Here is a 19,755-nt window from a genome sequence, read left to right on the forward strand (position 1 = left end):
AGTCCAGGCAGATCTCTACCTGCCCTGTTCACTGATGGTTTTACACAGGACACATAATATAACAATTGGGTGCCTGCTTCTTCACAACTATTGACCCAACACACAGTACAGTCAGTGGAACACAGCCCAGGTGGACAAGACGTTCTAGTTCTTTAGAACAGGAGCTCAAGTGGACATTCCATTCTGGAGTGACGTCATACACCATGATGGATGGAAATATTTCTACTTCCTCTAACCGGGTTAAACAGAGATGTGCTGAATCATCTGTGTGTTTGAAAGGATGTGAATACATTACTACACTGATTCCCTCTCTTCTCCTCGCCTCTGCTCTCATCTTTTGAAAATAAACTATTAGATAAATAAGGTCCGCTGTACTCTCTGACCTTACCCATAATGCATCTGTCCTATAAAGGGCACCCAAATCCCTCTCTGTGTGTGTGATTGGAAACAGAGGACCAGAGAGAAGGGGCTTAGGGGATCAGGGCCAAGGCCGGGGGGGACATCTGTAGGGTTGCTGGGGGACACAGGGACTTGGCAGGACGGGTTCTGGAGCTGACAGGTGAGGGGTGAAGGAAAGGAGGGGGACAGCAGGACAGGAGGGTGTTTTTTGAATGTGCACCCTTTTAAGAGCAGATGTAGATTCTTAGTACACACACTCTCCTCTCCGTGTGTCTCCTCTCTGCCAGAGGGAAGGGGGACAGTCAGTCACACAAGAACAACAAACCGAGAAAAGAGAACCAGTATGGATACGCTTAGCTCAGTGTTGTCTTAGTGCTTAAACTCCCTCCTCTCTCTCTTCCAGGGGGAAGTAGGCCAGTCAGTCACAGCCCAGGTGGCAGATAGGCCAAGTGTGATTCAGGCTATTATTATTCACAATAATACTGGGTCATTGGAGGGGGTGGAGGTGGGCTCAGACAGGTGCACTGTGGACCCTCTACCACCCCCCTCACCTCCCACCCCTCTCACCTGGGCTAAGAGCCTGGGGGCCTGGTGTGTGTGTGTGTGTCTGTGTGTGTGTGTTGCTCCAGGCACAATGAAGAGAGAGAGCCTGTCAGTGACCACCTGCTGAGCAGCTGTCAGGGTCCAGTTTCAGGGTCGGCTTTCCAGCCAGGGAGGCAGTAGCACACCCACCTACCTACCTGCCTGCCCATATATCCATCTATCTATTCATTTATCAATCCATCCATTTATCCATCCCTTCATCCATCCATGTCTTTTCACGCTTGCTACGGTAGGTTAGTTTAACCCTAACCTTAAACTGAATGAAAATATATGTTGTTCTTGAATAAAAGCTGAACAGTTGAGGTCAATTTATTTCTTCCACCACTAAATGGTTGGCAAATATCATCATGAATCTAATGTTCTTTCCAGAATAATGTCACTGCATGTTTAATTCTCTGTTGATCACCTGCATTCTTACAATATGCCACAAAGATCAAATCAGGCAAAGTTATGTTTGGAACGTTGACATGGTTAAAAGGTGGATACTGTTGAAATTCAGTTTTATCTCCTAAATTGTAGCAATTTGACTAAATTATCATGCAGAGACTTGATTGTAGAATTTTTGCGAAGTAGTTCTGATTGCATCGATTTCCCAATAACCTTAATGAATCGATATAGCCAAAGTTGTGCTTTCTAGTATAACAAGAGTTTACTGGGCAATGGGCACCAGTGGGTGGAGAGACTAGCCGGTGTGACAAACAGGGAAAGACCGTTTCTGATTGCAGTAAATGTCTTCCGCAGGTTATTTCATTGATACAGTTTCAATTCATTCAGCAGGTCAAGTTCAAATTAGAACATTGACATGGATAAAAAGAGATACAGTTCAAATTCCCTTTCATAAGAGATCAAATATTTACTTTATTTGTCTATACGGGACGGAAATGTATTTTCAATCCCTCCGATATGCACACACACACACAATAAGTTAGAGAGGCTGGAGCAGTTGCAATTGTAGCAGTTTAACTAAATGAACTACCCATACAATGGTTCGCTAAGTCCCAACAACTTGAGTCCAAATTGAGTCCAAAGTCCCTAACGTTTGAGTCAGTCCTATAGAGTCCCAAGTCCCTAGTGTTTGAGTCAGAGTCCTATAGAGTCCCAAGTAGAGTCGCGAGTCCCTTGATAGGCTAAAAGCTGCGGTCTAGCAATCTTTGAAGTTCCATTTAATAATGTGGAAAGCTAGCTGACTTACGGTGCTGAACATTAGTAGGGATAGCTAGCTAATACAGTAGCTACTGCAGTGAATTGAGCAAGGGAGAAAGATTTGCTGACAACATCAAGTCTGAGTTCTGGACTCAAGTACTACAACACTGCATTGCACAACCTGATGTAAGACAATGGCTTAGGATTGGAAAGACAGAAATAACATTTTCACAATGGTTATTCTATGGAAGGCGGGATTAATAACGTAGGTGGCAGGTAGCCTAGTGGTTAGAGCGTTGGACTAGTAACCAGCAGGTAGCCTAGTGGTTAGAGTGTTGGACTAGTAACCAGCAGGTAGCCTAGTGGTTAGAGCGTTGGACTAGTAACCAGCAGGTAGCCTAGTGGTTAGAGCGTTGGACTAGTAACCAGCAGGTAGCCTAGTGGTTAGAGCGTTGGACTAGTAACCAGCAGGTAGCCTAGTGGTTAGAGCGTTGGACTAGTAACCAGCAGGTAGCCTAGTGGTTAGAGCGTTGGACTAGTAACCAGCAGGTAGCCTAGTGGTTAGAGCGTTGGACTAGTAACCAGCAGGTAGCCTAGTGGTTAGAGCGTTGGACTAGTAACCAGCAGGTAGCCTAGTGCTTAGAGCGTTGGACTAGTAACCAGCAGGTAGCCTAGTGGTTAGAGCGTTGGACTAGTAACCAGCAGGTAGCCTAGTGGTTAGAGCGTTGGACTAGTAACCAACAGGTAGCCTAGTGGTTAGAGCGTTGGACTAGTAACCAACAGGTAGCCTAGTGGTTAGAGCGTTGTACTAGTAACCAACAGGTAGCCTAGTGGTTAGAGCGTTGGACTAGTAACCAGCAGGTAGCCTAGTGGTTAGAGCGTTGGACTAGTAACCAGCAGGTAGCCTAGTGGTTAGAGCGTTGGACTAGTAACCAACAGGTAGCCTAGTGGTTAGATCGTTGGACTAGTAACCAGCAGGTAGCCTAGTGGTTAGAGCGTTGGACTAGTAACCAGCAAGTAGCCTAGTGGTTAGAGCGTTGGACTAGTAACCAGCAGGTAGCCTAGTGGTTAGAGCGTTGGACTAGTAACCAGCAGGTAGCCTAGTGGTTAGAGTGTTGGACTAGTAACCAGCAGGTAGCCTAGTGGTTAGATCGTTGGACTAGTAACCAGCAGGTAGCCTAGTGGTTAGAGCATTGGACTAGTAACCAGCAAGTAGCCTAGTGGTTAGAGCGTTGGACTAGTAACCAGCAGGTAGCCTAGTGGTTAGAGCGTTGGACTAGTAACCAGCAGGTAGCCTAGTGCTTAGAGCGTTGGACTAGTAACCAGCAGGTAGCCTAGTGGTTAGAGCGTTGGACTAGTAACCAGCAGGTAGCCTAGTGGTTAGAGCGTTGGACTAGTAACCAACAGGTAGCCTAGTGGTTAGAGCGTTGGACTAGTAACCAACAGGTAGCCTAGTGGTTAGAGCGTTGTACTAGTAACCAACAGGTAGCCTAGTGGTTAGAGCGTTGGACTAGTAACCAGCAGGTAGCCTAGTGGTTAGAGCGTTGGACTAGTAACCAGCAGGTAGCCTAGTGGTTAGAGCGTTGGACTAGTAACCAACAGGTAGCCTAGTGGTTAGATCGTTGGACTAGTAACCAGCAGGTAGCCTAGTGGTTAGAGCGTTGGACTAGTAACCAGCAAGTAGCCTAGTGGTTAGAGCGTTGGACTAGTAACCAGCAGGTAGCCTAGTGGTTAGAGCGTTGGACTAGTAACCAGCAGGTAGCCTAGTGGTTAGAGTGTTGGACTAGTAACCAGCAGGTAGCCTAGTGGTTAGATCGTTGGACTAGTAACCAGCAGGTAGCCTAGTGGTTAGAGCGTTGGACTAGTAACCAGCAAGTAGCCTAGTGGTTAGAGCGTTGGACTAGTAACCAGCAGGTAGCCTAGTGGTTAGAGCGTTGGACTAGTAACCAGCAGGTAGCCTAGTGGTTAGAGTGTTGGACTAGTAACCAGCAGGTAGCCTAGTGGTTAGAGCGTTGTACTAGTAACCAGCAGGTAGCCTAGTGGTTAGAGCGTTGGACTAGTAACCAGCAGGTAGCCTAGTGGTTAGAGCGTTGGACTAGTAACCAGCAGGTAGCCTAGTGGTTAGAGCGTTGGACTAGTAACCAGCAGGTAGCCTAGTGGTTAGAGCGCTGGACTAGTAATCTGAAAGGTTGCAAGATCAAATCCTCGAGCTGACAAATCTGTCCTTCTGAACGAGGCAGTTAACCCACTGTTCCTAGGCCATCATTGAAAATAATAATTTGTTCTTAAATGACTTGCCTAGTTAAATTAAAGTGGGTATGTATTGTAAAGGGTGACCAATGACTAAAGTCCAAATAAGACACAGAAAATGAATAAAACATTTACTTAACTAGAGTGGATAGAGTGAGAGAAAGAGGTAAAAAGGCTAGACAGCATGTCCCCTTCTCTTTGATCCATATGACCCAGTGCAGTTTGCTAATCAGACAGAGGTCATCTAGTCGGCTGATGTGGAGAGGGAAAGGAAGGGGTATTGCCCACTTAAAATCAAATTAGCATCTCCATAGGGCCATGGATGGAGGAGAGGAAGGGGATGGTGGGGAGGATAGGATGGGAAGAGAGAGGCTGGGTGAGTTTAACAGCACTGTGTGCCCGCCTCAGCTGTTCAGCTGTCTTAGAGAGAGAATGGGAGAAAAACAAAGAGAGCGAGAGAGACGTTTTTAGGGGGAGAGGTATACGGTAGAAAATGCATTCAGTTGAGAGGAGAAAGTGAGCCTAAACTAGTCCCATCTAAAAGGGCTGGATGGGTGAAAGTAGTATGGCATTCAGTCTACAGGCAGAGAAGCATCTGTAAGGTGGGATTCATGGAATAGCTCCTAAACATACTACCTAGCTATTATACCTTGGCTGCAAATAAGGGTTTGTCATATTCAGCTTTCTATCGACAGGAGGCTTGAGTGGAGTCGACGCACTGATTAACTTTGAATTACAGACTCAGTGTGTGTGTGTGTGTGTGTGTGTGTGTGTAAGGGCTGGTGACTCAAGGAGAGGGGGGTGGAAGAGAGAATTAGTCAACGGCAAAAGAGAGAGGACTTGAAGTGCACCATAAATTACAGACTGTGTGTGTGTGTGTGTGTGTGTGTGTGTGTGTGTGTGTGTGTGTGTGTGCGTGGGAAGAGGCTGGCGACTCAAGGAGAGGCAGAGAGAATTAGTCAGCGACAAAAGCAATGTCTTGAAGTGCACCATTAAGAGTTGTGTGGGATAAACATATCACATTTAAATCACGAGGCCAGAGCCACGGAACAACATAGGTCTGTAGTCGACATTAGCCTACAAATCCCCTAGCAGAGACAATGTGGATAACACAGAGTACTAGAAATGTTTCTATGCACTCAATGTGTGCATTATATATCTTACTTTAAGAGCCATTCAGACTAAGTTTGTTTAAGGGTATATGAGGACATCAGACATGCATCTTGTGTATGTTACATGTTCCTGATGGCAGCCATTTACTCAAAGCAACTCTGCCATCTACTGGGGGAAGCAAGCATGTGCAACAAGGCATAAGACAGTTTCAGATCCCTCACACACACACACATTCACACAACAGAAATAAATTGGACACACAGACAGAAAGCGTCAGTTTGTGTTGCTGTATTGGCAGGTACAGATAAGCAGGTAGCTAAAACGCTACCCTCCAAACACTCACCACCACTTAGACAGCAGTACACATGTTAACCTACAAGTGTTTTGTCTAGTGTAATATAGGGCACACATGACACACTATTCCCTATATAGTTCACTGTACAGAGCAGTGGTTACCCAAGGGGGGGGTGAGGGGTCGGCAGCCCCCCCCCCAAACAAAAAACACTTGTAATTTGTAATAGTTGAATGCAAAAGGTGCATTTTCGATATTGGGTAGTGCATCATTAGTTTCTCTTGTCATGTCAGTCATTGCATACATTAGAGAGCTATTTCTAACCTATTTATAACTAACCCATGTCAGCTAATGTTTTTTAGCCCATAGATTTTGTTGTAATTTTTTAGTTACTCAAATATCACATGAATACACATTAGGCTCTGCAAAATGTCTATAATTGCAGGAAATAAGCGTTTACAACTCTCTGCCAACAAGAGGGGTGTGAACACTTGGTGTCATGAACAATGCTTGTGCCATTGTGAGATGTTCTCCAACGCTGGAAGGGGGCCTGAGTGAAAAAGTTTGGGAACCTCTGGTATAGAGAATAGTGTGCCATTTGAGACTTGGACCTAGATATGGCAGTAATAACCAAGGCACCAGAGGCAGTCATCGTACAGTACTACAGGAATCCCTTTTCTTTCCTGTGAGATAGTTCCCTGTCTGAGGTCATCCAATAAACCAATACAACTTTTCGTCAGCTTTATGACGTGTGTAGAAAAATACAAAACAAAATCCCTCCACAGCTGTATGTGGTCTGACGGCCACAAGGTGGTGCTGTTGTGTCTGTTTTTAATAAGAGCAGCGGCAAGGCAACAGTCACATTTAACCCCCCCTTCTGTCTTTAAGTCTTTATGCTTTGAAAGTGACAGGTCACTCGCTAGCAATGTCCATATAAACAAAATCAAATGGAGACAGATCAACAGTTATTAAGATCAACAGTTATTTTTCCAAGATTGGCAATCTTCACATCCAATGTCCTGAATACTACAACAAATATGGCCGCCGGTCTGGTCCATGCCGTGACGTTGCTTAGAGTCTTGTTCACCAGCCGACCCTTTTGTCCTGCTATCCTGGCGCGTGAGGCTATAGTTCTTTGAGATTGTCCATTCTAGTCATTGCAATTGTACAGTCAAAGGCCTGGTCAGTGGAGGTGGGCGTTGAGGTCGTACTTGTCACAGAACTTGTCAGTGAGGGGAATACAGGTGAGGTACTCACACCACTCACACTTGACCGGGTGTATGTAGAACAGTACAGCCAGTCCTGAGAAGAGACCCAGGAACACCAACAGGAACACACAGATCTGGACACGCTTACGGTACATGTCCGAACGGCCAAAACTGGAAATAATAAGGAGAATAAGATCATAAAATCAATATTAGTGTTTTAAGTGTATTAAAGGGTATAGCATAACCTTGAGGACATATTTAATTTCAATGTAATTATAAAATATATACAAATTTTACCCAAAGTAACTTAAAGTTACAGTAAAACCTAATATATTCAGGTATATGAGGCCGCAAACCCAGAACCACCTGAGCCATTTACATCTGAGCCATTTAGATCTGAGCCATTTACATCTGAGCCATTTACATCTGAGCCATTTAGATCTGAGCCATTTAGATCTGAGCCATTTACATCTGAGCCATTTACATCTGAGCCACATTATTATTATTTTTTTAAGTAGTTCAAAGCGCTTTACATTACATACACAAAAAATCCCCCAAATATTACTAAATCAAACCAGCTCTCACCTGATGTATGGCAGAAAGGCGAAGGAGAGGAAGAGTCCAGAGATGAATCCGGAGATGTGGGCGAAGTTGTCTATCCAGGGCAGCATGCCAAAGGAGAAGAGAAAGATGACGACACACAACAGCTTGGTGAAAGCCCTCCACGGACGCTCCAGGATCTGCCAGCTCTGGAACAGCTCAACAAAGAGACAGGCCAGGATACCAAACTGAGAGCCAGCTGGACCCACCTGGGGAGGAAGGGGGAGAGGGAGCAGGAGAACAGAAAGAGAGACACACACATTGTGTCATATTGGCAGTTAAATACTTGGCCTCCTGCCACCTAAGGGACAGCCAGTGGAATGACAACAAAACAAAATAAATGACATTTGAGATTCTTGTTTAGTATGGCTTCATAGCATCATAAACAAACATATATCCCATAATTACACCAGTGATATCACTAGACCTATATGATCAGTGAATCTACAGTACTGTACCTCTGCTCTGTAGGGTAGGAAGATGGCGCTGGCCAGGTTGCCAGTGATGCCAGAGACGATGTAGATGATAGAGATCCTCAGCCAGCCGGCCAGCTTCTCTAAGTCCCTCAGGATGGTCATCTGGAAGAGCACCGACACCAGGCAGTGCAGGATCCTACAGGGATACAAATGAGCAAATAAATAAAGACATGGAGAGTCTCAGCAGGTTACAAACAACATTATTTTCCAATAGGGTCTGGCTCCAGCAGATGCATTTTCACGATACAGACACTGTGAGACATACAACATGAGACAGGAGGTTGGTGCCAGAGACGATGGTGCGTTACCGCCCCCAACAGCACGGGTGGTGAAATGACATGTATAATTAGAAGCTACCGAGCCTAGCTAGTATGTACTCACTAGCTGCACAAGTAACAGTGGTTAACAGAGCTAGTGTGTCGACTGGTATGTGTGAAGCACACTAACGCCCTGGAACAAAGCTGACTCGCAATACACAAGACAAACAAACGTCTACAGGTTGCGCATTCACAGAACATTTGAGACGCAAAAATACGATTTTCTGCCCAAATACAGTAGCTTCCTAATTTATTCATGATGTTTGACACATCATGCAGGACATTGTGCAGGACAAAGTTTAAACATATTGAACACAACTTGTCTAATACCATTTACTATTTTACATATATACAGTACCAGTCAAAAGTTTGGACATACCTACTCATTCAAGAGTTTTTCTTTATTTGTACAAAGAAAAACCCTGGAATGAGTAGATGTGTCCAAACTTTTTACTGGTATTATATATATCTTAGTTCCCCCCCCCCCTTTTTTTAAACTTTAAAAACAAACTCACACACAAACAATGACTACATCTCATCTGCCCAGACCCGCATGCTTACACCCCAATCGCTAGTGCCTGCATTATTGTTTGCCACTTGGCCTTAAATTTTACCACGGTCGCTCATGCTATTTCAATAATAAATAATTGTATTTTTCCATTGTGTCAATGATGGCGGATTGATTGACTTCCAAGTATTTAGTATACGTTTTTTCAAGATGAGTGATGAGAAGAGAATCATCCAGCTCACCAGGTATCTCACTACACCCCCATATTCCATGTCTTCAAATATGCAGACAAACGGATCAAAAGTAAGTTTACATTGTAGTACTTCCTGTAATACAGCCAACTTTCTAGCCCCGCCCACAACTTCCAGACTTTATAGCATTCCCAGAAAGCATGGATTATTGAGTCATTATTAGTTTTACACTTGAGACATCGACTCTGAAATGTGTGAATTTTATCTCTTGTATAATAAATGCTATGCATTCGTTTATACTGGATTGAGCATACGTTTTTTGTCATTTCTTTAATTATGCTCCAACTTTCCCTCCATCTTGTGACAACATCAGTTCTTTTGAAAAAAACATTCTAAGAGATTGTCATTTGGATATGCTCTACGCAAGGTTTTGTATATCTTTCCTATCAAATGAACATACCTTTCTGACTCAAATAAGATTCCCACAATGTTGCTCTGATGTCTTAAAGATTTAAAACTGACATTTTGTGATATGTAACTTTTAAGTTGGATGTATTTGAAACGATCTATACTGGTCAGTCCAAAATGACTTTTTTAATTCTGTCATGGAAATAAATGTATTTCCTGTTACCAAGTCATTTACGGATTCTATGCCTTTAGTTTTCCATGTGGACCAATTTATCTGGTAATTTCTGAAAAGCTATCCAAGGATTGTTCCATAGGGTTGTGTTTTTAGGGAGTCATATTGGTTCTTGTAGAATACGTTTCATTTTCTTCCATATTGTTGTAGTGTTCTTAACTATGAAGTTGTTAAATGTTCTTAGTTTAACCCTTTAAAAATAGACACATAAAAATATTCTAATGAATATTCTTTACAGAGAAACACTACTCACCCTGCATGGAGGAATAGAGAGAGCCAGAGTCTGTAGAACTGGTCTGGGATCTCGGGGTTGAGGAAAGGAAGCAGGCCACACACATCATCCATACAGGCCACCTGGGAGCAGAGAGTAGCGTCCTCGTGGAAGTAGCCCTTCATAAAGTCACAGTACTCTCTGGACGTGATCTCACACCTGAATAGTGAACACACAAGACAAGCCATTACAACATCAACTACCTATGTCTGTGAAGACTCAGGGAACTGAACAGCATAAAGTACAGGCTCCTCAGCAACACACTTTCAAAACATAGTTCATTGTTTCATATAACAGGGATCATGAACTAGATATTTTCTTGAGCGGATGCTCAGGAGGCCAGAACATAATTACAAATCATTTATAGACCGCAGATTGACCACAAGAAGCCCAAACAGATGACTAAAACATAATCACTATATAATCACATATACAGCTTTGGAAAAAATTATCCTCACAGTGGGTGCGAGACCTGGAGAGGCCTACAAGCCACAGTGTCTCGCACCCACTGTGAAATTTGGTGGAGGATCGGTGATGATCTGGGGGTTCTTCAGCAAGGCTGGAATCGGACAGATTTGTCTTTGTGAAGGACACATGAATCAAGCCACATACAAGGTTGTCCTGGAAGAGAACTTGCTTCCTTCTGCTCTGACAATGTTCCCCAACTCTGAGGATTGGTTTTTCAAGCAGGAGAATGCTCCATGCCACACAGCCAGGTCAATCAAGGTGTGGATGGATGACCATCAAATCAAGACCCTGTCATGGCCTGCCCAATCTCCAGACCTGAACCCCATTGAAAACCTCTGGAATGTGATTAAGAGGAAGATGGATGGTCACACGCCATCAAACAAAGCCTAGCTGCTTGAATGTTTGCACCAGGAGTGGCATAAAGTCACCCAACATCAATGTGAAAGACTGGTGTAGAGCATGCCAAGACGCATGAAAGCTGTGATTGAAAATCAGGGTTATTCCTCCAAATATTGATTTCTGAACTCTTCCTAAGTTAAAACATTAGTATTGTGTTGTTTAGAAATGAATACGAACGTATTCTGGCAACACGGTCTGGCAACACTGCATATTTTTTTGTTATTTTGACCAGTTGCAAATAAATGCTCTAAATTACAATATTTTTATTTGGAATTTGGGAGAAATATTGTCAGTAGTTTACAGAATAAATTATTTTTTAATTTTTTTTACCTAAACAAATACGTATAAATAGTAAAATCAGAGAAACGGATACTTTTGCAGTGGTCTCTTAATTTTTTCTAGAGCTGTATCTTTATATTATGCGTAAAAATACTTTGGAATAGATTTCCAAAATGTTAATCACTTGGAGCTGATTTTCCAACCCTTTTCCTGTATTTTATGTCCAACAATAATTATTAAAAAAAAAGTTTATTTTTTTTCAAATCAGAATAATTGAGGGGCCTGTTGAGGAAACTCATATAGTATTCACCACTACCGTGCAGTTTGTGGAGGGTACTGTCTGTCCTCACCTCCCTTTGGTCCCAATGCAGCATGGCCGTCCGGTGATGGCACAGTCTATGTGGGGGAGGTTAGTGTGGTTGCCTGGGTTGTACCTGGTACACACTGGCCACTTGGTGATGTCATCAGGCCACTCATGAGGCGACACAGAGGCTGGCTCCAGGCATATTCTGAAAAGAGAGGAACAGAGGAAAGAACATATAATGTATAGAGGGAAGAGGAGATAAAGAAGAAGAGAGGGAGATGGATGAAGAGGAGAGAGAGAAGCAGTTTATTACCTGGGGTCCTGGTGGCAGACTGAGCCGTGCTGACGGACCTTCCCCTCCAGGAGAGGAGCACTGGGGTGATGAGGCCACTTCACCCACACTGCTAGAGTAGACTGGAGAGGGAGAACAGGAGGAGAGAGAGACAGGGGTGAATTGCTGCAGATTGTAGGATATATAATATAATATATAATATAATATGACTGTAACAGTAGTGGAACACCAGGGTAACTCACAGAGCACTCCTCCTGTGAGGTCTGAAGACAGCCGGAGCGGTCGTTCCTCACACAGCAGGCTGACTCCCGCTCTCTTCCTCTCTTCTCCTGGATCAGGTCATGGACCTGCTGGTCCTGACGCATGCAGGGGGAGAACTTAGCCCCCAGGTGGATTAGCGCCTCCTGCAGGTCAGGGGGAGGGTGTACAGTCAGAACACAGACAAGGGGCTCTATTTTCGGCTGGCGCTACGGCAGCACAAGTGCCAAACGCAAGTTCGTTTTGACATTACAGCATGTAAAAACAGATACTCCGGCATTTTGCACCACATGCGCCAGGTTCAGCAATTTACCTGTCTCATATCAATTTACCTGTCTCATATCAATTTACCTGTCTCATATCAATTTACCTGTCTAATATCAATTTACCTGTCTAATATCAATTTACCTGTCTAATATCAATTTACCTATCTAATATCAATTTACCTGTCTAATATCAATTTACCTATCTAATATCAATTTACCTGTCTAATATCAATTTACCTGTCTAATATCAATTTACCTGTCTAATATCAATTTACCTGTCTAATATCAATTTACCTGTCTAATATCAATTTACCTATCTAATATCAATTTACCTGTCTAATATCAATTTACCTGTCTAATATCAATTTACCTGTCTAATATCAATTTACCTGTCTAATATCAATTTACCTGTCTAATATCAATTTACCTATCTAATATCAGCTAGCTTGCGCTGAGGTAGGAATATTTGTGGTATGTCCTTGAAAACAAGCGCAAAAGCAGGGGTTGGAATCAATTCAGGGAACAGAACTGAAACAGAAAAGGAACAGAATCAGAACCGGGAACAAAAGTGATCTATACTTTTCCGGGAAACAGAACCATTATTTTAAAAGCATGGGAACCGGTTAATAACATTATTTAACGTTGCAGGCATTTTTTTTTTTGTCCCACAAAAAGCGCAACAACACAGCTATGCAAAGCCCTCCCTCTGTCTCTCAGAAACTTCTTCCAGTGTCTGCCTGCCAGCAGAAAATCTTTGTCAGAGTGCGTGCGTGTTTAGGCTACCTGCCCCTCCCCTCTGAAGCATAGGCTCCTGTAGCCTACTGACATTACAAGCATGATTCAGAATTCTGGTGCCGGTCTGCACACACAAGCTTGTTAGGTCCAACATTAAGCCATTTCTCTGAAGATCAAAGACATTCAAAGTTCCTCCATAGAAGCTGCACCTCCGTAGGTATAATTCTGTGGGCCTAATTCAGATAATGCATGTCAAAACAAGATCCCCAGTGCTTCAAGCCAAACGTCCTTCTCCACCCTCTCTTGCTCTCTCCCCACCCGTAAAATTTTAGTCGCATCTCATGCCCTACACTTTTCTTTCCATCACACATGTAACTATAGACTGCCTGCTCCATAGCAAGCTGCTCTATCCGTACTGATTGGTGAAGTAAATCTGGTCGGAACAGTGGAAAGAACCCCCAGAAAATAATGGTTCTGTTCAAAAAGTATTTTGCTTCCAACCCCTGGAGCGCATATCGAGAGATGTAAGACCAACGAAAAGCAGGTATTAACGGTAACGCGGTTGGTAATGGCATGGATTTTGTGAGCGAAAGCGCAGCCCATCCAGCTGTGACACACAGTTCCCTTATGCTCATGGAACAAGAACGGAGATGTGCTTTTTGTGCCGGAAACCCTCCGTATTAATAAACATCTTAAGCACCAAAGTTGTATTAAAAGATGAAGTTTGGGAGCAGCATAACAGAGAGTTATGCTACCAGCGCTATGACTTACCATCGGGTACGGTTTTTTCAAATACAACACAGAGTCTCATAGCTGACATATCGGTTTAAATGATCAAATGAAGTCCGTTAGCCGAAAAAAAGTTACACTTACAGAATTTGGTCCCACCCAGAAGTTTTCTTGTTGCACAAACTTGACATTTTCATAAACACCTTTATTTCTCAATACCTAAAGAGAGACAAGGGAGAAGCCAGACGTCTTTACGAAGTGACATGCAAAGAATAACACATTGACGCAACGGATCACGTATCACATTGTAGCAAAGACTATACAACCATCACTGTAACATTCATAACGCAAACTACGTTATATAACAGTCACTGTACTGACCGAGTCGACGGTCTCGTGCTGGGAGAAGCCCACAGGGGCGATGCCGTAGAGACAAACAGTCAGGATGGTGATTAACAGGTGGACAAATGTGATCCAGTAGGTAAAGAAAGGCCTGCGCACACACACACACAGAGAGAGAGACAGACACACACACAATATCAAAACGGTATATCACATAGTACAGCAGCTTGCCTCGTCTGTTAGAAAAACTATCTCAGTATGTCAGCGTGGACTTCACACGGACAACAGCTGCATCCACTAGGATAGGAGTTAGTAATGTATGACAACAACTGTGTAAACCATTGTTTCCCACATGGTGTGCTGGGACTCGACCATCTGTTACTGAGTCACACAGTCCTGGTTTGTTTATTAATCTAGAGGCCAGGCCAGTCACAAAAATTAGGTGCTTTCTATTATCCGTGATGACTCATACTGTATCTTATCTGGGGCAACCTCAGACACAGCTCCGACCTCCACTACAGATGTGGCTGAGCTCTTCTCCTGTAGTGTGGTTAAATCTTAGACATGTTTGATGTTACAGTGCGACTATGTGACCATGCCAGAGTTTAAGTCAAATGCATAGCAATGTAGCAAGTTCAGAATTCCACATTGAAATGAAAGAATCTGAAAATCTTCATTGACAATAAAGTGTACCTGTGGTCGTCCATGTCCTCTATCTGCTGCTGGACGAAGCTGTCGATGCGTTTGCGGTAGGTTCTGTTAGTGAGCCGTCCCACCATCCCTAGGCCGTAGGGCCTCTTCTCCTTGGCGAAGAGCTTCTTGACGGGCACTGTGATCCGCTGGCCCCGTCGCTGCCCACTCACACTCACCACCTCCTGGCGCAGACGCACCTTGGGCTGGACCTGAGACAGTCCAGGTTCTTTACCTTTACGCCAGCCCCGCTCCAGGGGCCTGTGGAGTTGAGTGGGAGATAGAGAGAGAGAGAGGGAGAGCGAGAGACGGAGAGCGAGAGACGGAGAGCGAGAGAGAGAGATAGAGAGGGAGAGCGAGAGACGGAGAGCGAGAGAGAGAGAGAGAGAGAGAGAGAGAGAGAGAGAGAGAGAGAGAGGGAGAGATGTGTGTTAAGTGAAACTGGCTACAGTAGCAGCAACAACTTGCGTGTGTGATGTCTGTGTGTTCCACGCACAGCATCAGGTGACTCCTCTCCAGTTCGTTCTTGTCCAAGGCGCCACCTGTGAGGTCACTCTCATCCACTGCTGTGTTAGACTCCTCCTCTTTAATGGCGGCCTCAGACGGAGAATCAAACACATCGTCTGCATAGGTAGACAGCTCCTCATCTCCTCTCCTCAGACCATCCTGCATGGAGGAGGAGAAGGAGGAGAAGGAGCAGGAGGAGGAGGAGGAGCAGGAGGAGGAGGAGAAGGAAAAGAGATGAAGAGGGACAGGAGGAACTGTGCGAGTATGCTATCTGTGCGTGAATGTGTGATGGGATGTGTGTGTGTTACTCACTCTAGCAAAGAAGGAGGTGTCCAGCTCGTCAGGGAAGTCCACTGTGTCGTCCTCCAGGAAACTCACTGGCATGAAGCTCCGCCTGCGACACCGCCGGGCAGCGCCCTCCCTCTCTCTCACCGTACGGCCCTGACACACACCATCATCATCGTCATCATCATCACTGTCATCATCATCACTGTCATCATCATCACGTTGTCATCATCATCACCGTCGTTGTAACCGCTAATAAATACTCTCTGATGCACATTTATTGGATGATATTACATTACTGTTGTGTTTGACAATGAGACCATGACGGGTCAATTCCATTTCAATTCCGTCAGTTCAAGAAGGGAATTCAATTTCAAATAGAAATGGAATTGACCCCAACCCGGGATCAAAAACACATCCGGTAAACAGCATCCCCAAAGCCCCAGACCAGTGTCCTCTCTGACTCCTGACAACCATCTGTGGCCAGTGGCCATGATGATTATGATGCTTTGACCTCTTGAGGCGGGATTAGCCCTGCAGCGTTCAATGTTTCAGTTCCAGAATACACAGTATTCTACTGGCTAACAGAACAGACACACAGCTGAGCATTCTGACTGGAGGACGGGACTGACAGCAGGGTTATCCTAATGCCATCTGTTAATGTATATGTCCCAAATTGCACCCTATTCCCTATTTAGTGCACAACTTTCAACCAAGGTAACCTATTCCCTATTTAGTGCACTACTTTTAACCAGGGCACCCTATTCCCTATTTAGTGCCAGGGCCCTGGTCAAAAGTAGTGCACTAAATAATAGGGAATAGGGTGCCATTTGGGATGCAAACATTGTCTCCCTCCCCAGCCAAGTCATCTACCTATGTGCCCCCCACCACCCTGCCTGACACCACAGGACAGGAGAGAGGAACAGCCTCTGTACTGTACTGTTACACCAAAGTCTAATCCTACAATACAAGCCTGAGCTCAACTTTTACATAACACTGACATTGGTAATCGTCCTATACGATATAAACATACACATACTCTGTGTGTTTGTGCTTGTGTGTGTGTGCGTGTGCGTTTGTGTGTCCATAAGCAGGCAACAGTAAACTGGGGTTGTGTGATTAAGTCTCTCAATAACCATTTTGGGCAAAGAGATCAATGCCTAGAACAAACAACGCAATCCAGTAGGGTTCTGCTGTGTTTAGTTGCGTTTTATTGTGCCACCATTAACAAAGACACAGAGCAGAAACTGTTCAATGACCAGAGTCATATCAGACAGACAGCATCTAAGAGGTACTGACACTACAGAGACTAAGGTGTTTGCATACTTGGCTTGAGATAGTAAATATGTGTCAAGGTGACTCCCAATGATGCATTTAGTTAGATCAAAGCAGTGTCTGTTACTAGAACTGTTTTATCTCAGCTGCTGGAGTATCGGGGATGATTCATCAACAGTACAGTGGTAAACATGCGGGAAACACATCTGCTCCCTGCACACACACACACACACACACACACACACACACACACACACACACACACACACACACTCTGATCTTCATGCACACACACTCACACAAACACACACACAAACACTCTGATCCTCATGCACACACACACACACACACACACACACACACACACACACACACACACACACACACACACACAAACACAAACACACACACAAACACTCTGATCCTCATGCACACACACACACAAACATACACACACACACACTCTGATCCTCACTGTTGACAATGTCTTTGCGACACACCTTAACCAGCGCTGCGGCGGCCTTGAAGCTCATGACGGCGACCGACTCTCGCTTGCGTCGCCGCGGTAACCTGTTGAGTGCGGAGCGTGAGCTGGAAAAGGAGCAGAGAGAGGCGGCACCAGGGGTGATGGGGGTCTGGGGTACGCTGTAACCATCTACCTCCTCCACCATGCGGAATGCACGGCCCCGCGCCAGGGGGTCCACAATCTACACACACAGAGGCAGACACTGTAATGTCCCATGGGCTTGTAAACACCACGGAGCCAAGAATATCCTTTTAGGTTATTTGGTGGTGAACTCACTTGAATAGTTACAACAATGGGGCTCTGCTAAGAGGCTACATGACAGGTCAAGTTCACGGTCATATCAATACACAGGTTACCATAGTGATGGACCTCTAATAGTTGCATTACTCCATGTATTAATACACTCATCAGCTTACATCACAGAAACAAAAACCACAAACAAGCAAAATGTCAATTCTGATATCTATTTGGAATTGTATTGAATAACATCATTGTTCCCAAGGGAGAGACATAGGATTGACATTGGGTAAAAAAAACACAACACATGACATATGCACATATGTATGGCAAGAGACAGAGAAAGAGAGAGATATACAGAGAGTCTAGGAATGTATAGTATGTCTGTGGGCGGCTCTGCCCTACCCGCTGCATGGCATAGGGGTGGTGGGGGTGGTGGTGGTGTGGGGGGAGGTAGAGGGGTGGTGGGGTCTCAGTGCTGGTCAGAGACAGGTTGTCCTGGCTGGACAGCTCCATCTCCCTCATCACCTGGGCCTTGAGGCGGCCGTAGCGCAGGTTGCAGTGCTGCAGGCTCTTCCTCCTCCATCGCTGGGTGCTGTCGTTTTCCTTACTGACCCCGAACCAGTCTGCCGTGCCCCTGAGGGGACAGAGACGGAGATTAGGTCAGGGTGAATCTCAGTTCACTATTGTCCTTGGTAGTAATAGTTGGTAGAAAAAGTTCCAATTTAATTCAAAGAGAAATGGCACGAAACAAACAGGCAGTATTCGGGCTGAGTGTGGGCTCTTTTCTTTGCAGAGAGTGCACAGAAAAGACAGAAACAGATGACAATGACATAGATTAAACAGCCCAGGCAACGTAGTAGGTTTGTAGTTTATTTGTATATGGAGTGTGGCCATTTGATGTCACCATGTGAGTGTGTTTCCCTACTCCTCTCTCCTCAGCTCCACCATTTCAAACCCTACCCCAGTGTAAAGCCTGAGATATTTAGTGACCAGGCCAGGGCATTAGTGTTGTGCGTCACCACTCAGTCAAACAATGACAGAGCACAGCAGGATTACATCACTTCCACTCACACAGAGTGGAAGTCAACTCCAGCTGCAAAATAGGTGCCTTACAGTACCAATGACATGACACTTACACAAAAACATGCTCAGACACACACAATACAGCCCCAATGCATGCACACACACGCATGTACGCAAACACACACACACACACACACACACACACACACACACATCAAACCAAGTGACAAAAAGGACCTGGGAGAATAAAGTCTAAAGATAAGCCCTCTTTCCTCTTTTAGTGGATATATGTATTAGTAGTGTCTGTATTAGTAGTGTCTGTATTAGTAGTGTCTGTATTAGTGTGAGTGTCTGTATTAGTAGTGTCTGTATTAGTAGTGTGTATTAGTGTGAGTGTCTGTATTAGTAGTGTATGTATTAGGAGTGTCTGTATTAGTAGTGTCTGTATTAGTAGTGTCTGTATTAGGAGTGTGTATTAGTGGGAATGTCTGTATTAGGAGTGTCTGTATTAGTAGTGTCTGTATTAGTGTGAGTGAGTGTGTGTGTGTGTGTGTGTGTGTGTGTGTGTATTAGTAGTGTCTGTATTAGGAGTGTCTGTGTTAGTAGTCTCTGTATTAGTAGGGTGTATTAGTGTGAGTGTCTGTATTAGTAGTGTCTGTATTAGGAGTGTCTGTATTGGTAGTGTCTGTATTAGTGTGAGTGTCTGTATTAGTAGTGTCTGTATTAGGAGTGTCTGTATTAGTAGTGTCTGTATTAGGAGTGTCTGTATTAGTGTGAGTGTCTGTATTAGTAGTGTCTGTATTAGTGTGTGTCTGTATTAGTAGTGTCTGTATTAGGAGTGTGTATTAGTGTGAGTGTCTGTATTAGTAGTGTCTGTATTAGTAGTGTCTGTATTAGTGTGAGTGTCTGTATTAGTGTGAGTGAGTGTGTGTGTGTGTGTGTGTGTGTGTGTGTGTGTGTGTGTGTGTGTGTGTGTGTATTAGTAGTGTCTGTATTAGGAGTGTCTGTGTTAGTAGTCTCTGTATTAGTAGGGAGTATTAGTGTGAGTGTCTGTATTAGTAGTGTCTGTATTAGTAGTGTCTGTATTAGTAGTGTCTGTATTAGTGTGAGTGACTGTATTAGTAGT

At 44.3% G+C, this 19,755-nt stretch overlaps 1 protein-coding gene across 5 annotated transcripts in view; it reads right to left on the bottom strand.

The window, feature by feature from the left end:
- Positions 1 to 5,780: 5,780 nt before the first annotated feature.
- Positions 5,781 to 19,755, bottom strand: part of rhbdf1b (rhomboid 5 homolog 1b (Drosophila)) — a 46,965-nt gene continuing 32,990 nt past the window's right edge. For 4 of the 5 annotated variants that reach the window (XM_036955996.1, XM_036955999.1, XM_036955997.1 and 1 more), the window contains 14 exons: positions 18,009 to 18,240; positions 17,341 to 17,547; positions 15,593 to 15,721; positions 15,270 to 15,439; positions 14,777 to 15,034; positions 14,123 to 14,234; positions 13,886 to 13,960; positions 11,996 to 12,157; positions 11,775 to 11,875; positions 11,508 to 11,666; positions 9,994 to 10,170; positions 8,067 to 8,220; positions 7,594 to 7,817; positions 5,781 to 7,179 (listed from right to left, as the gene is read on the bottom strand). In XM_036955996.1, the coding sequence (XP_036811891.1) occupies positions 6,984 to 7,179; positions 7,594 to 7,817; positions 8,067 to 8,220; positions 9,994 to 10,170; positions 11,508 to 11,666; positions 11,775 to 11,875; positions 11,996 to 12,157; positions 13,886 to 13,960; positions 14,123 to 14,234; positions 14,777 to 15,034; positions 15,270 to 15,439; positions 15,593 to 15,721; positions 17,341 to 17,547; positions 18,009 to 18,240 (2,356 nt within the window). In that variant the 3' untranslated portion in view covers positions 5,781 to 6,983. The remainder of the gene's footprint in view (positions 7,180 to 7,593; positions 7,818 to 8,066; positions 8,221 to 9,993; positions 10,171 to 11,507; positions 11,667 to 11,774; positions 11,876 to 11,995; positions 12,158 to 13,885; positions 13,961 to 14,122; positions 14,235 to 14,776; positions 15,035 to 15,269; positions 15,440 to 15,592; positions 15,722 to 17,340; positions 17,548 to 18,008; positions 18,241 to 19,755) is intronic. The other variant, XM_036955998.1, reaches the window with a different exon arrangement.

Source organism: Oncorhynchus mykiss, chromosome 20, assembly GCF_013265735.2.
Source record: "Oncorhynchus mykiss isolate Arlee chromosome 20, USDA_OmykA_1.1, whole genome shotgun sequence".
NCBI classification, from domain to species: Eukaryota; Metazoa; Chordata; class Actinopteri; order Salmoniformes; family Salmonidae; genus Oncorhynchus; species Oncorhynchus mykiss.